The 14452-nt window shown below is 41.7% G+C and overlaps 2 protein-coding genes across 7 annotated transcripts; both read left to right on the top strand.

The window, feature by feature from the left end:
• Nucleotides 1-350: 350 nt before the first annotated feature.
• On the top strand, nt 351-8106 carry LOC129195107 (centrosomal protein of 83 kDa-like). Of its 6 annotated transcripts, none has more exons than XM_054800846.1 (17): nt 351-1149; nt 1219-1357; nt 1615-1707; nt 2048-2173; nt 3395-3646; nt 3747-3878; nt 4233-4347; nt 4747-4891; nt 4968-5117; nt 5286-5361; nt 5436-5566; nt 5665-5761; nt 5842-5945; nt 6243-6393; nt 6540-6683; nt 7786-7886; nt 7961-8106. In XM_054800846.1, exons 1-15 carry the CDS (start codon nt 1007-1009, stop codon nt 6672-6674), a joined length of 1989 nt encoding a protein of 662 aa, XP_054656821.1. In that variant the 5' UTR covers nt 351-1006; the 3' UTR covers nt 6675-6683; nt 7786-7886; nt 7961-8106. The 6 variants fall into 6 exon arrangements, with proteins under 6 accessions (XP_054656821.1, XP_054656826.1, XP_054656825.1 ...); XM_054800845.1 differs by having other exon boundaries at nt 994-1149; nt 2048-2179; XM_054800851.1 differs by lacking the exons at nt 5286-5361; nt 5436-5566; nt 5665-5761; ... (3 more) ...; nt 7786-7886; nt 7961-8106 and having other exon boundaries at nt 2048-2179; nt 4734-4891; nt 4968-5114.
• Nucleotides 6968-13660, top strand: cep83 (centrosomal protein 83). Its single transcript, XM_054800844.1, has 17 exons — nt 6968-7104; nt 7786-7882; nt 7961-8132; nt 8199-8337; nt 8479-8571; nt 9051-9182; nt 9321-9572; nt 9668-9799; nt 10875-10989; nt 11100-11244; nt 11333-11482; nt 11830-11905; nt 11978-12135; nt 12203-12332; nt 12605-12708; nt 12833-13013; nt 13089-13660. The coding sequence occupies exons 3-17, from the start codon at nt 7966-7968 to the stop codon at nt 13209-13211; spliced, it is 2097 nt and encodes a 698-aa protein (XP_054656819.1). The 5' UTR covers nt 6968-7104; nt 7786-7882; nt 7961-7965; the 3' UTR covers nt 13212-13660.
• Nucleotides 13661-14452: the final 792 nt, after the last annotated feature.

Here is a 14452-nt window from a genome sequence, read left to right as displayed (position 1 = left end):
ACTTATCTTAGAAATTAAATGTTTTCACGTACCTTCTGCAATTTGCTCGCATAGTTAGGCGTACCCCTCGTGGTACGTGTAGTGGTACATATGCCCCTGGTTGGGAATCACTGCTTTAGAAGAATATGCTACTACAGTCATTGTCCATTTCCTGTTCACATGTTAATTTGTTATTATAAAACCATTCCAAATCTATTCTTACCAGCTGGTCACCCCTATACACGTAATTTAATTATATTATATTACATTGTGTGGAAGGCGGCGTTTTTTGTATGTTTTATGTGTGTGTGTGTTGTGTTTTGCGTGAGAAAATTAGCAGGTGCTCGCTGCTCAGTAATTAGCTAATTTATTTGCGGACGATGGTCACTGGCTAAATTATCCACTGGAAATGGAACATTCGTGAGTATGACTTGGTACTTTTACTTACACTATCAACATATTATGTATAAATATTGTCAGTAAAATGTATTAATGAGTAAGCATGAACGAACGAGTCGTTCTTGACGATATTTTTACGTGTTACGTTAGTATGCAGCGGTGTGGCTGTCATTAGCTTCTTACTGATTGCTTATAATTTACTTCGAAGATAAATATTATTTTACTGTGACTATTAGCGACAAATTATCGTTATTTTGCAAATTTTGGGTGAAAATATTTCAACTGGGTTCTATTTGCAGCATTTATTTCGTTCAATGTGGTGCGTTCAAGAGCTTGTATACTCATTTTGCCGTCCCCCAAGACGCCTAAATAAGATGAATTGTCACTGTTAGCCATACATTTTGGTTCATTTTTAGCCTCTTCCACCTGGAATATACAGTATAGGAAACCTGAAGACTAATAATTCCGATTTTGGCGAAGGCGTTGAAACGCATCACAATTTATGACGCCAGAGCTTCTGGTGGACGCCTGCCCTCTGTGACGTCAGTGGCTTGAGCTTTAAAGTTTGGACATCAAGAGTCAACAGAATATTACTTTGTTTTCTACCGACGCAATTCGCTGAGAGAAAATGGAGTCCTCCAACCTGCAACAAACTAGTTCCCTCATTCCAAACCTGGATGGGATGGAGCTTCAGAACATGCTGACTGATCTTCAGAAGAAGTGTGAAACTTATAAGTCCAATTACAATGTTCTTAAGCATGAGCATTCCAGGTACACTTACTTCTGGTATTCATTGAAATTAACTAAGGAGGCTTCATTATGATTTTGATGTGTTATTAGCTTGCAGGATGACTTAATGCATGCCCAGGGAGAAGTGAAGCGCCTGCTTGCTCAACAGGACAAGCTCCAGTCCCAGTTGTCTGAGCGATCAGGAGAACTTCTGGACAAAAAAAGAGAGAATGAGGAGCTTCGTCTACAAGTAAATTTAGCCTGAGATGGCACCTTTCTTGGAATATCATTAGAATTTCCGTTTGTGTGATTTTCTTTAAATTGCATATTTCAACAAAGCTATGGTCCACAAAGGAGCATAAAAGCCATCAAAGGTAGTCGGACCAAAATTTAAAAATTTTCGTAGAGAGTTTGTCAACTTTATAAACACTTTCTGCACTGTTTATTCACCATGCATTTGTTGCCTCGATAGTGACTGACATTATGCAACACTGTTAAAAATATCAGGTGATGACCCCTCAACGTCTGGAGTTGCTCAAAGTGCAGGTGCAACAGGAGATGGAGGCGCCGATAAAAGAGCGTTTCCACAAACTAGAAGAGGTAGGTTTGAATATTTACAAGCCACTCTCTAAAGCAGTGGTCACCAACCTTTTTTGAGCCCAAGATCCCACGTCTCGGCCGTAAACCTGCGCATATATATTGATGGTCACTCTCGGGGAGGGGAGGGCGCTGATGAAATAACGGTTTCTAGTATTCTTGTGATCAACCAGCAACATCACAAAGTTCGACTGGCTGCTCGTGATCGACGGGCTGGTGACCCCTGCTCAAAAGTTAACAATTTTATGACAAAGATAATATTTCCTTATGTTGTGTATTATTTAGCCATGAACGTCAACCTAAACTTCACTTTTACAGATGCCATGTCTTGTCTTGTGTGTAGGAGGCAGAGAAGTACAGGTCAGACTTCAACAAGCTGCGCTATGCCTTCACCGTGCTCATTGCCCAGTTAGAACACCAAAAGGAGGAGGATGTTGGTGCACTGGAGGGGCAGAGGATGCGCTATGAGGTGGAGGTGAGTACTTACTTATATCTGTGAGTGAATATATCTGAAGGATATCTGCTTTTAATCTCTGATGTTTAATTCCTCTGTGTGTATTTACTTAATCACAGGGAGTAGGCATCTCGTTACTGTAAAACAGGGGTCACCAACGTTTTTCCTTGTGAGAGCTACTTTTACAAAATGAAAATGGCCAAGAGCTACTCATTTTTGTAACATTTATTTTCAGAGCTTATTTTAAACCCAAACAAATCAAATATGCTTGTTTTACCAGAACCTTAACAAAATGCTGGTGTCCACAACTCACATTTTGTATTTCAGAATGCATTTCTTTCTACTGTTCTTTCATTATTAACTGAAAACCTGAATGAAAAGCAGGCTTGCGGGCACCTCATGTGGTCGTGGCGGGCTACCTGGTGCGCGCGGGCACCACGTTGGTGACCCCTGCTCTAAAATGACCAATATCAAGTGATCTAGCACGTTACTAATTCCAAACCAGTAATCCAGATTCAAGTTATTTATCCAAGTCACTGTGTGTCACTATTACTGATCGACATAATGTAGCAGATATACTGTATTTGCTTTCTTCTTGCGTCTCAGGGAGGCGTGTCATGCATGTGTCAAGTCACGTTTTCAGCATGAGGACAGCTCCCGTGTAGCAACACACGGCAAACATAGGGAGAAGAGAGACTGGCATTTTCTAGTGGGAAATACAGCTGTTATTTTCGGCAGTGGCTGCCAACCCGTCGATCCTTTGGACTTTGCCGGTCGATTGCGAAAATATTAGGAAAAATAAATGTTAGCACATCAGTGACCTCCCCTTCTGGAGAGTGACCAAAAGGCAGGCTGACTGTTCAAACGCATCGACCAGCTCCAGTCGAAACAACACTCCGCTCCTTTCAACTACCATGGCTCGCCTGAAACAGTCAGGAAATAATAATATAGAAATGTGGTTTGTATCCAGACGAAGCCCTGACAAAGAGCCACAAAAGCAGGGGTTGCCCAAATTGTGGGCCAGTGGCCATCGATAGCTCATTTGGTTGTCAGTAACTACATTACCAGTACGTTACTTTAAAATAAAGTAATCAGTAGAGGAGCTAATTTACTTTTTAAGGAGTAATCACATTACTTTTTCAAGGTAACCGTGACAAGACTGACGGACGCACTGATTAATTGAGCCACTATATGAATATTTACGATGAATTGAGTAAACCATACGGATTTCTACAGATTGCTCATTTGAAGAAGGAGAAGGATAACCTAGTGGCCCAGTACCAGAATTCAGACCAACTGCATGACAGGAAACACCTGGAGATCCTGCTAAAGGAGAAAACGCAGCTCACCATGATGGTCAAGGGTCTGCAGGCAGAGGTGGCTGAGTTACAGGCCCTGAAGGACAACTCTGACCAGCAGGTTGAGAACATTCAGCTCACCCAGAACCGGCAGCTAACAGAATCTCAGGCTATGGTCAAATCTCTTGAGGTGAGACGTCCGCCATCATGACCATTTAATAAGATTTTTGGCAGCCGGGTGGCTGTTTATAGATGGCACCAAAGCAGAACTTAATACAATCTATTTGCAGGCGGAGCGCCAGTCTCTGCGCCTGCGAGTGGAGCGCACTGAGGGTGAACTTAATCTCAGCCAGGAGCAGAACAGCCAGCTCACTGGACAGTTGCACAAAGCTAAAAGAGAAGTCAGCTCCCTCACATGCCAGGTAAGTTAAAGCCAAATTGTGCAACTAGTGTCAGTTTTTTTTGTATATACTGTACCTGTATATGAAAGAGTAGTTCAGTAACAGATACATAAGGAGGATTGCATTCATTCACCATTCACAAATTTCCATTTATTGTTTGTTGAGTTTTTTTTTCCAAAAGCCAAAGGAGAAAAACCCAAACTTTGGACATTAAAACCTCCTGATTAGATCACACATTATTATGAATCAACATCCTGTCGTTACTTGGAGCAGCACAGGGGGCTGTTACTAAAGCCAACATGGCAAAGCTGCATTTTTGTCTGGTTGACACTATTGTGTTTTAACATTGTTGTTGTTTATTTTGTCAATTCTCAGATTGAAAGCCTGAAGCTTTCACACAAGACTGATGTGGACAATGTCAAACTAGAGTTTACACGCTCAAAAGGGGAGGTGGAGAGGGAGAGAGATACACTGAAGGGGCAGATGGAGAGTAAGTGCATTTCTGTTATAACAGCTTGCGTTGTGGATCCATTGGTTTGGAGCAGGGGTGGCCAAGCCCATCATATTTTCACTATTATAATGGCCCTTGTATATAATATATATAATATAATGACTTCATTTTGCAGAAATTGTAACTTTGTTCTTTGTTTTGTTTCCAGTATTAAGGCTTTAAGATGTTTTTAATATTTATGCTTCCAAAATGAAATAGATTTTATGCTCGTAAAACAACTTCTTCTTCTTATTATGACTTAATTGTAATATTTTTTTAATTTTCTTGTTTAATTGTATTTCTAAAATGTGCCGAGGGCCAATTAAAAAAAAAAAAAGCCACAGGCCGCAAATGGCCATGTTTAATTGTGGCAATATGATGCCTAGTGTATGTTGCCAGGTCTGAAGACAGAGGTGGAGGTATTAAAGGAAGTGCTGGAGAAGCACAATGAAGTTCTTGTGGAGAAAGAAAGAGAGATGGTCAGGAAGGTGAAATCTGTTTGTGAAGAGGAACTCCACAAGACAACCATATTGCACGAGGAAAAGTGAGTAAGTGAAAAAATAAATTAAATTCTGAGGTTGTCGTGACAGAGTAAGATTGTTTGCACTTGACTTAGCTAGGCTGGAGTTGGAGCAGCACCTCGCCAAGTTGGAACAGCAGAGGATGCTGCAGGACACCACCGTGCAAGCTCAGAAAAGGGAATGGGAGGAGCAACTTCGCTTTTCCCAGAAAAGCGAGGAGTCTATGCGCAAAGAGCTTCAAGGCATGAAGTCAGTTTTTTCTCTTTCCACTTTCAGCTATTTCATTTTAACTACACTTTCTTTGGATGCAAGAAATGTCAAAAATGTTTGAAAATGTTTGATCTGGTCAGGCAGTGGATTTGTAACATTTGGTAAATGAGCATGTGCAAATGTTGAAATGGACATAATGTTTGTCAGAACCAGATTAAAGAAACAAAGCTCTCAGTTGGAGGAGTTGGAGAGACAGCAAGCAGAGGTAGAGGACCTAAAGCAGGTAGGAAAAACTGTATTTAGAACATCATTGTGGACTGTAATGGTGGTCTAATGTGATTGTTCTTATTTTAACAGAAAAATCAACAACTGTGTGTCCATGTAGGGACATTGTCAAAGTCCGAAGCTGAGCTGATAGACACAAATCAACATCTGAGGGAAAAACTGGCCGTGGTGAAGGAGGATAGTGTTCGTCGAGGGGCAGAGCGGTATGAGTATTAACCTGTCCTCACACGTATCATTATATTATATTAAAATTCCTTGGGTTTTCCTGTTCTTTGACTTCTCTCTCTCGTTTCTCCTCCAGGCTGGTGGAAGATAGTAAGGCACGAGAGGCCAAGCTAGAAGAGAAATACTCTCAACTCAAAGACAAAATACAGAGGATGGCAGCTGCTGAGAAGAAGGTATGGCTTCCGTGTTACACATGAGGAAACTCATGAAAATGCATGCGCTGGTTGTCTTACTGTGTTTGTCTGCTGTGCAGCGGAAAGCCCAGGTGGAGAAAAAGGAGAAGAGTCTGCAGAACACAATCCAAGTGCTGAAGGCACAAATAGATGAGCTTAACCGGGAAGGTGCTGCAGCCAACAAGTAAGCCCGTTGCTCATATTGAATGAATTCATGTAATATTTCCTCTTATAGTGGCCGTGTTTATTTTTATAAAATGTTTTTATATTAGTAAGTTATCTTATATACTGTACAGTATTTGATCCCCTGCAGATTTTGTTTCGTTTAACCACTTAGATTTGTTTTTCTCCCAAAGCAATAGAGATACTTGATACAAATTATATAGTAATGAGGCACCGGCCACTATTTCAAGTACGGTATTACTCTGTTTTACACATTCATTATCTTTGTAATCTCATTTCAAGCTTAATTCTGCCATAGGAGGTTGCAGGACTATCAGCAAAGGCACAGTGAGTTCCGGAGCCTCCTGATGAGCAACAGTGGTTCTTTTGGTGCTGGCACTGCCCAAATAACACCCACGTGCCGGCCTGCCCTTTTCCTTGGGCCTGAGATACTGTTATCCAACACACAAGTACGTATTGACAACCATCACCCAGAGTCTTTCCTTGAGTTGGCTTATCACGAGTATCACACATTGTAATTTAACATTCAACCTTTTAGATTCTGATTAAGTAATTTTCTATGTTTGTGTGTGTGTGCATGCGTGTGCGTGTTTAGGAAGATGAGAGAGAACAGCAACAACTAGCCCTATTACGTCAGAGGGTGGATGATCTGGAAAGAGTCCAGCAGAAGCAGCTGGAAGAACTGGGATGTGTTGAGCAGAGGGACCAGCACAACAACTACCTATGCTGATGCATTGAAGTTAGTAAATCATGCTTATATATATATATATATATATATATATATATATATATATATATATATATATATATATATATATATATATATATATATATATATATGCATACATATATAAAAAGATTAAATATATATTACCAATATGTATTCTAGAAAACTAATGTTCCTTGAATACACCTTTTTATCACATGGGAGAACCCCTTTAGTTGTTTCCACTGCAAAGCACTTTGAAGCCGGTAGGTGGCGGCATTGTAACTTTTATCTATGCCTCGCAGAAGAAGAAAATTCCCACGATGCCCCAGTTTGTAGTTTCTACATGACCTTGCTAGCTAGCGGGCGCTTACCATAACACAAGTTTGTAAGCAAAAACAGATATACATACACTGTGTATGTGACTTTCAGCATTCAACATAGAAATAGAACAGTAAGTGATAGTTTTTTTGTTTTCACAGCTGAGCGCTGGCTGAGAATGCTTATCGGGACTAGCAATGCCGCTTGCTAACTTTGTAACCTTAGCTCGTAGGTAGCGGCTTGAACTTGAATCTTTCTTCTGTGGTGTTGTTAAAACTTTAATAAGCGAATGTATTCACCATCGAATAAATACATTTACATTACACTATTTGTAGCTGCAGAAAGTAGCTGGTCAGAAAGTACACTTGAGTAGCGGGAGACAGCGCGCGATATTTGAATTGCGCGCATTGTTGTTATCTAATTTGTTGTTCCAGTGTAATCCAACTTTAAGAAGAGTATCCCTGCAGCACCAATAGTCCCACCATCTTCAATACTTAGTCCTGAGTCCGATGTTAAATGAATGTTGACTTGGTGCTATAAACGTAGACACATTTTACCATTGGCTGTTTCTATCTAACCTACATTGCCGCCACAGTGCAACTTACAATAGTCTTGCTGGAAGGGGATGCCTGACATGAAATGGTTAAAGATACGTCGCTGTAATCAGTCGCCCCAGACTCTGTGTCCATGTATCCACAACAGACACTGCAGCCAAGGAAGGGAGCTGACTTATCACTTGAGTCTGATTAACAGCCTTGTCCTGACAGCTAAGAGGCTGTGATTGTATCAAATAATAGCTTGACTCTTCTTATAGCTGCCATGGAGACTGACAACAAAGACGGGCTTTTCAGTACGACACTAACTTGACTTGAGGGTCCTCCTCTTGCTCGAGCTGTATTGTTACAGAACAGGCAGGTTGTGGAGACAATCTCTTGCCAATTCTGGCTTGGTTCACCAAGGATAACGTCCTCTTCTTCTGACTCGTCCAGGTGGCATGACTTCATCGACCCTCCATCAGTCTTTGCCCGCAAACCTGGTTCCTGGCATGCTGGGATTGTCTGGCGGTGCCGAGATGGAGCTTCAGAAGATGCTCATTGATGAGAGGGCAAAGTGTGAGCTGCATCGGCGCAACTATGAAACTCTTAAGGCTGAACACACCAGGTAACCATGAATCTAATATAAGAAGACTTAGTGTCCAATACCGTAATTAAAAAAAACATTTTTTAGCTTGCAGGATGAGTTTATGCAAGTCCAGGGGGAAGTTAATTATATGCAGGCTCAGCAAGAGAAGCTTCAGCTGCAACAAGCAGAGAGGACAGGAGAAATTCTGGAGAAAAACAGGGAGCTGGAGGAGCTCCGACTACAGGTAAACTTAAGAATGTGGTATAAAATAGAGAAATAACGCCCTGCTTTTTTATAACCAGCATTTCAATTGAAAACGGACAATGAAAGGCATGTTTTTTTGTGAAGTCGTAGTGTCTGACTGAATGTGTACTACAAATATCAGGTAATGACTCCTCAGCGGCTGGAGTTGCTCAGAGCTCAGGTGCAGCAGGAGATGGAGGGTCCGGTCAGAGAGCGTTTCTCCAAATTGGAAGAGGTCAGTGATTTTTCTTTGCTACAATGAGTGAATGATGAAGAACGTAATTTAAAGGGATAATAACGCAAAAATGTGTAAATTGTTCGTAAATCTTAATTGCGGTCCCAAATATAGTCATGATGTTCTGAATAAAGAGACGTTGGTGTTCAACCTGCGTAAAGGACTGTTGTTGTATCATACCCTGCAATATGTCGTGTAATGAAAGTCACATTGATGGTGCCTGTATTTTTTTTTTTACTTTACTGTAAAATTATTCTATCACATTTAAAGTAAATTTGACAAAGGTGTATTTACAAGCTCAGTGTACAGCATCTTTGATGGTAAAATAATGTAAAATAACCCTTAAAAAATGTCTTGTTTAATGTTCTCTGAAGCTGTGACTCAATCTGCACCAGCAGTAGTTTGAAAGTCAAATTTTCCCTTTTGCCACCTTGAGTGCCACTCCACCTCTCTTCTTACTGATATGTGCTGGTGTGTAGGAGGCAGAGAAGTACAGGGCAGACTTCAACAAGCTGCGCTATGGCTACACTGTGCTTAACGCCCAGTTTGAACACCAAAAGGAGGAAACCGCTCGTCTGGTGGAGGAGCAGAAGCTGCGCTATGAGGCTGAGGTGAGTATGCAGGGTTTCCAACAGGACTGCAATCTCATCAATACCATGATACTGTACATGCTGAGGCCCGTATTGCCCAACCCTGAATAGTAAGTAATACTTGGGCCTTTCTTTTCTCTTCCTTTCCTTCCTTGACAGATCTCTCATCTGGAGAAGGACAAGGAGAACCTGGTGGCCCAGTTCCAGAATTTGGACCCACTTCAAGACAGGAAACAAGTGGAGGTTCTGCTGAGGGAGAAAAGCCAGCTCAGCTTGCGTTTGAAGGGTCTGCAGACAGAGGTGGTGGAGTTGCAGGCCCTTAAGGACAACTCGGAGCAGCAGGCTGAGAATATTCAACGTGTTCAGAACCGACAGCTTTCAGAATCTCAGGCTGCTATAAAATCTCTTGAGGTGAGACATTTACCATCTGCATTCTTGATTTTAAATGTTCTGACACTCCACAGCACATGTGGCCTGAGCATGAAAATTGTTCACATGTAAAACAGGCCGAGCGTCAGTCATTGCGACTGCGACTGGAGCACATGGAAAGCGAGCTTGGTCTCAGCAACGAGCAGTACAACCAACTCACCAGACACTTGCACAAAGCTGAGAAACAAGTCACCTCCCTCACCAACCAGGTACACTCTTGTCTCATTTCACACCCACTGTCCAAACATAAATGCCGAAGACTGACGATGAGGATCCTAACACTCTTTAGTCATTATATTTATCCTACTAGTCCCTCACCTGCAAATATACGTGAGCAGCTTTATGACTTCAGCTTCATCTCACCTTCATTGGATGCTAAGCGAAGGTGGAACGACTACTAAGATATTATACTCAATGGCAACACTTTGCTTAAATGTTACTTTAAGTACAACTAGAAGGACGGGTCTAAAAATGTACTGTACTAAAAGTAACTTACTGTAAAGCACCGTGTATAAACCGCACTTTTTTCCACTGGTAAGAAGCAAAAAATCGGGGTGCGGTTTATACACGATGACCGGTCTGTGACCAGACGCAGAAATTGACGAGAAGTCCATTTTAGAATAGCCGTCTGTGGGTCAGACAGTTGCTTTGACTTTAGCGCCCTCTGCTGTACAGTTGCTGAAAATGCTAGTGTATGCAACTAACTTATCTGACGGCTGTCTGTATTTTCACACAGTGAAACCATCTCTATATACACTGAAGCTAACCTAAGCTTCCATTAAAAATTGCATTTGTAAAATACAATACAACGTTGGAGTTTATTCAAATTCACACTGAAGCAATGCAATGAAATCATAATAGAGAAAAAGAGAAGCAGTGAAAGATAAGATATCAAAACATCTCTGAAAATTGCAAATTTCTTTATTTTGATTTATTATTATTATTATTATTATTATTATTATTTTTATTATTATTAGTCTATGCTTAGCCATAATATTAAAGATCTAGATGCCGAAGTTCAGATTTCTTCTTTATTCTTCTTTTTGAAATTGCTTAGTACCTTTACGCATGTTGATCTGAGATGAAAGAGTTGACAAGCATTTATAAACTAAAATTTTTTTTTTCCCTTGCTGTGAGCCTGAAAATGGGGTGGGTTAATACATGGTGTGGTTTATACACGTTTTTTTTTGATGGTGGCAACTTTGAAGGATCAGGTTGGCAAATTAACTGCGCCCTCTGCTGGTTGCTGCGCAGTAGTACAATCCTTTGCAATTTCATTCTCAGATTGAAAGCCTGAAGCATTCTCATAAGATGGAAGTGGCGAGCGTCAAACTAGAGTGTACTCTCTCCAAAGGCGAGGTGGAGAGGGAGAGAGACGCCCTGAAGGGCCAGCTTGATGGTAACGTCTTGTCTTGTTGTTGTCATGTGATCACAAGGGGCCGAGCCACATCACCACACCCCATTGCACGCTATTCATTTTATCTGCGTGTGTGCGTGCGTGTGTGTCAGGCCTGCAGACGGATGTGGAAGTGCTCAAGGCTGCGGTGGAGAGACATAAGGAAATAGTTGTAGAGAAAGAGAGGGAGCTAGCCAGGAAGGTGCAATCTGCACGTGATGAAGAAATGTACAAAACCACCGTCTTGCATGAAGAAAAGTAAGAAATGAAAAAAAAGATTTGTCGTGCAAAAGACAAATCTTTTCTTCTGAGTTGAACTTTTTTTGTCGGATTTTCTTGTTGCAAGGCTGGAGTTGGAGCACCGCCTGGCGGAGTTGGAGCAGCAGAGGGCGCTGCAGGATACTAAGGAGCAAGCCCAGAAAGAGGAATGGGAGGGGCAACTACGGATTGTTCAAAAAGGGGAGGAGTCAGTGCGCAAAGAACTGCAGACGCTAAGGTCGGTGATGTTGACGATCACACCTGCAAAAGCAAAACTGCACTTTTTTGTAATTTTGCCCGTCGCCCACATGTTCCTTTCCCTTTCTCGTGCGTTATGAAGAGAGAAAAACAGTTGGCATGAGGGTGTTGGGCAAAATTACAAAAAAGTGCAGTTTTCCTTTAAAGCTGACTAATAACGCTAACAGGACACTTCATTAGGTACACCACAATCTAATGTCAACATTCAACCTACAGTAAATCAGTAAGCTATGGTTTGATTTGTACCGTCTTCCTGGAGGTTTTCTTGGCTCAAATGTGCATGTCTTAAATAGCTTACCACTTAGAAATGTATTTTGTGTGTGTCAGAGCTCGATTAAAGCAGAAAAGCTCTCAGCTGGAGGAGCTGGAGAGACAGACAGCAGTCGTGACGGACTTAAAGCAGGTAGCACAAACCCTCATTCGCAGGGAATATGATGCTGGTGTTGGCTTGAAACCCATACTGTGTGTTTGATAGAAAAACCAGGAACTATGTGGGGAACTGGGGACGCTGTCACGCTCCGAAGCTGAGCTGATGGAAGCAAACCAGCACCTGAGAGCCAAACTGGACGGTGTGAGGGAGGAGCTGAGAACAGTCAGAGCTCAAGCTGAGAGGAGCCAACACGAGGCTGAGAGGTTAAAAAAAAGTAATTAAAATCTACATGTGGTCATTGATCTCTGCATTGACTTGTTGCTCCTCCAGGCGGGCGGAGGAGAGTCATATTGAGTGGCTGGAAGAGAAACACAAGCTGCAAGAGCGAGTGGCCAAGCTAGACGAGAAGTACTCTCAGCTGAAAGAGAAGCTGCAGAGGGCAGCAGTCGCCCAGAAGAAGGTACTCTTTTCTTTTAAGACGTGTGGAGATGAAGACTATTGTTGTTGCCTGTAGGTCTGTGTAGAACGTACCGAGCCTTTACTAAGATGGCATTTTGTCTCAATGACATGTTAATAGAAATACTCTCTCATTTTAGTATTTATCTTAATTATTTTAGAGGACTTTTAGTATGGTACACAGTTCTACTATCACAAATAGAAATGGCTGCTATTGCTACAAAAAAACCTAAAAGCTAGTATATAAAGTAAATAATGTATGTGTGTTTCGTGTAGAGGAGATGCCAGATGCAGAACAAAGAGAAGAGCCTGCAGAATAAGATCCAGCTGTTAGAAGCACAAATGGAGGAGGCCAAACTAGAAGCTGCTGCAGCTAACAAGTGAGCATCATGTTGACATTAGTACACAAGTAGTCAGTACGACTTACTATATTACATTAGCATCCATTACATTAGCATCCATACGAGATGAGCACTAAGGAACAAAAGGAATATCTTCACGCAGACGTCCACTTCACTCAGAGGAGCACGCTCAACTGCGCAGAAGGTTGAGGGAGCTTCAGAGAAGGCATGACGAGTTCCGGCGCCTCCTGCTGGGTGACCACAGCTCCTTCAGTTTTGGCCCCGCTCTCCTAACCTCCACACAGGACCCATTCCTCATGGTGAACACGGCATCTAACATACCAGCAAGTAGAATTTAACGCGCTACTGTTGAAATTACAACATGACCAAGAGCTCATTTTGTTCATGTGTGTGATTAGGAGGAAGAGGAACACAGGGAGATGGATCTTCTGCGTCAGCGGATGGATGACCTGGAGAGAGCCCAGCAGCAGCAACTGGAAGAACTGGGTGGTCTGGTGCACAAGGAGCACATCCAGCAATGACCTTTGACACAAAGGAGAGACACGTTGGGCTTGAGTTGGAGAAACAATTATATATTGTTTATTGACATTTACTGCTGACAGTGCACATTTTACATACTGCGATCATTTACAGATAAACTTATTTTTCTTATTCTTATTTTCATATAAACGTATGTTTGTATATGTACATATATTTACATATAAATTTGTATATATTATATATTTACGGGTGTGTACACTCCTGATTTTAAGACCAGTTGAAAAATTGCAAGAATTTACATTTTGCTGTGTTGGATCGTAAGTTACATCTGCTTCCGTCTCCCTCCATTGTTGAGTCGCATCTACTGTGTTGTGTGCTTTCACATCCTGTACCTCGTGGTGACCACCGGGTGGCAGTGGTGACTTGTATTGTGACGAGTGTCCCCTTGTGATGTTTTTTTCTTTTTTGTGAACAAGTTTTTTGTTGTTGACTGATCCCTCAGAGTGCTTATTCTTCCAACAAAGATTGGAATATAAGAAGACCAACGGGGCGAGTGCTCAGGCAAGGGCTGCTATACCTCTGTTAACAGCATTGCATGCTGCTGTGCACGACTTGGCGCCGAATGACGTCACTCCTCGAGACGAAAAAGCAAATATTTTGAGGAAAATTCCAGTGAGTGAGTTATTCTCTTGTTTATCGCTGTGAATGTGTTCAGACCCGATAAGTGAATTTCTGCGAAGGAATCTTTATAAATAGAATAATTTTGTACTTACGGCATAGAAAACCTGTTTACATCTTCTAAATAAGTTTATTATTCGAGCAATCTATACATGAAATAACACCCATATAGTCAACTTTAAATTCTTTTTACCCAATACACTAAGTCCCCAACTTACGAACACCCGACTAGCGAACATTCGAGGATACGAACACAAGCCGGTCTGTATTTTATTTTGCCTTGTAGTCGCTCAATCAGTATTTATACTGCTACTCTACATGCTTGACCAGTAGAGGGCACTGTGACACTGCTAATGGGACCAACAGAGGAAGAGTTAGACGCTGGGGAGATAAAGCTAAATGGAAAGCTAAATTATACAACCTTGACAGAGCGTGTGATTAAAGTTTATGAAGAGTTAATAGGCCTGCTTAATTCTACACCACCCACAGAACACTACCTCTTTTAGAAGAGTTTGTCCTTTTTTTTCCAATAACTCCTCCAACGGAGAGTGCTGTGTGTTACGGAGGATTTACCGGACTCGGCGGTCTGGTTGGGGACATTTGC

Source organism: Dunckerocampus dactyliophorus, chromosome 15 (assembly GCF_027744805.1).
Source record: "Dunckerocampus dactyliophorus isolate RoL2022-P2 chromosome 15, RoL_Ddac_1.1, whole genome shotgun sequence".
In the NCBI taxonomy this organism is placed as follows: Eukaryota; Metazoa; Chordata; class Actinopteri; order Syngnathiformes; family Syngnathidae; genus Dunckerocampus; species Dunckerocampus dactyliophorus.
The sequence above is the reverse complement of the archived record's forward strand: the minus strand, read 5'-3'. Positions and strand labels throughout refer to the sequence as shown.

Excerpts from the sequence above, each read along its gene's own strand:
- LOC129195107 (XM_054800845.1), top strand. The coding sequence starts at position 1,007 with ATGGAGTCCTCCAACCTGCAACAAACTAGTTCCCTCATTCCAAACCTG. Across the intron at positions 5,762-5,841 it reads TGGCAGCTGCTGAGAAGAAG|CGGAAAGCCCAGGTGGAGAA; the intron begins GTATGGCTTCCG and ends TCTGCTGTGCAG. Across the intron at positions 5,946-6,242 it reads GAAGGTGCTGCAGCCAACAA|GAGGTTGCAGGACTATCAGC; the intron begins GTAAGCCCGTTG and ends ATTCTGCCATAG.
- cep83 (XM_054800844.1), top strand. The coding sequence starts at position 7,966 with ATGACTTCATCGACCCTCCATCAGTCTTTGCCCGCAAACCTGGTTCCT. Across the intron at positions 8,338-8,478 it reads TGGAGGAGCTCCGACTACAG|GTAATGACTCCTCAGCGGCT; the intron begins GTAAACTTAAGA and ends TACAAATATCAG. Across the intron at positions 13,014-13,088 it reads ACACGGCATCTAACATACCA|GAGGAAGAGGAACACAGGGA; the intron begins GCAAGTAGAATT and ends GTGTGTGATTAG.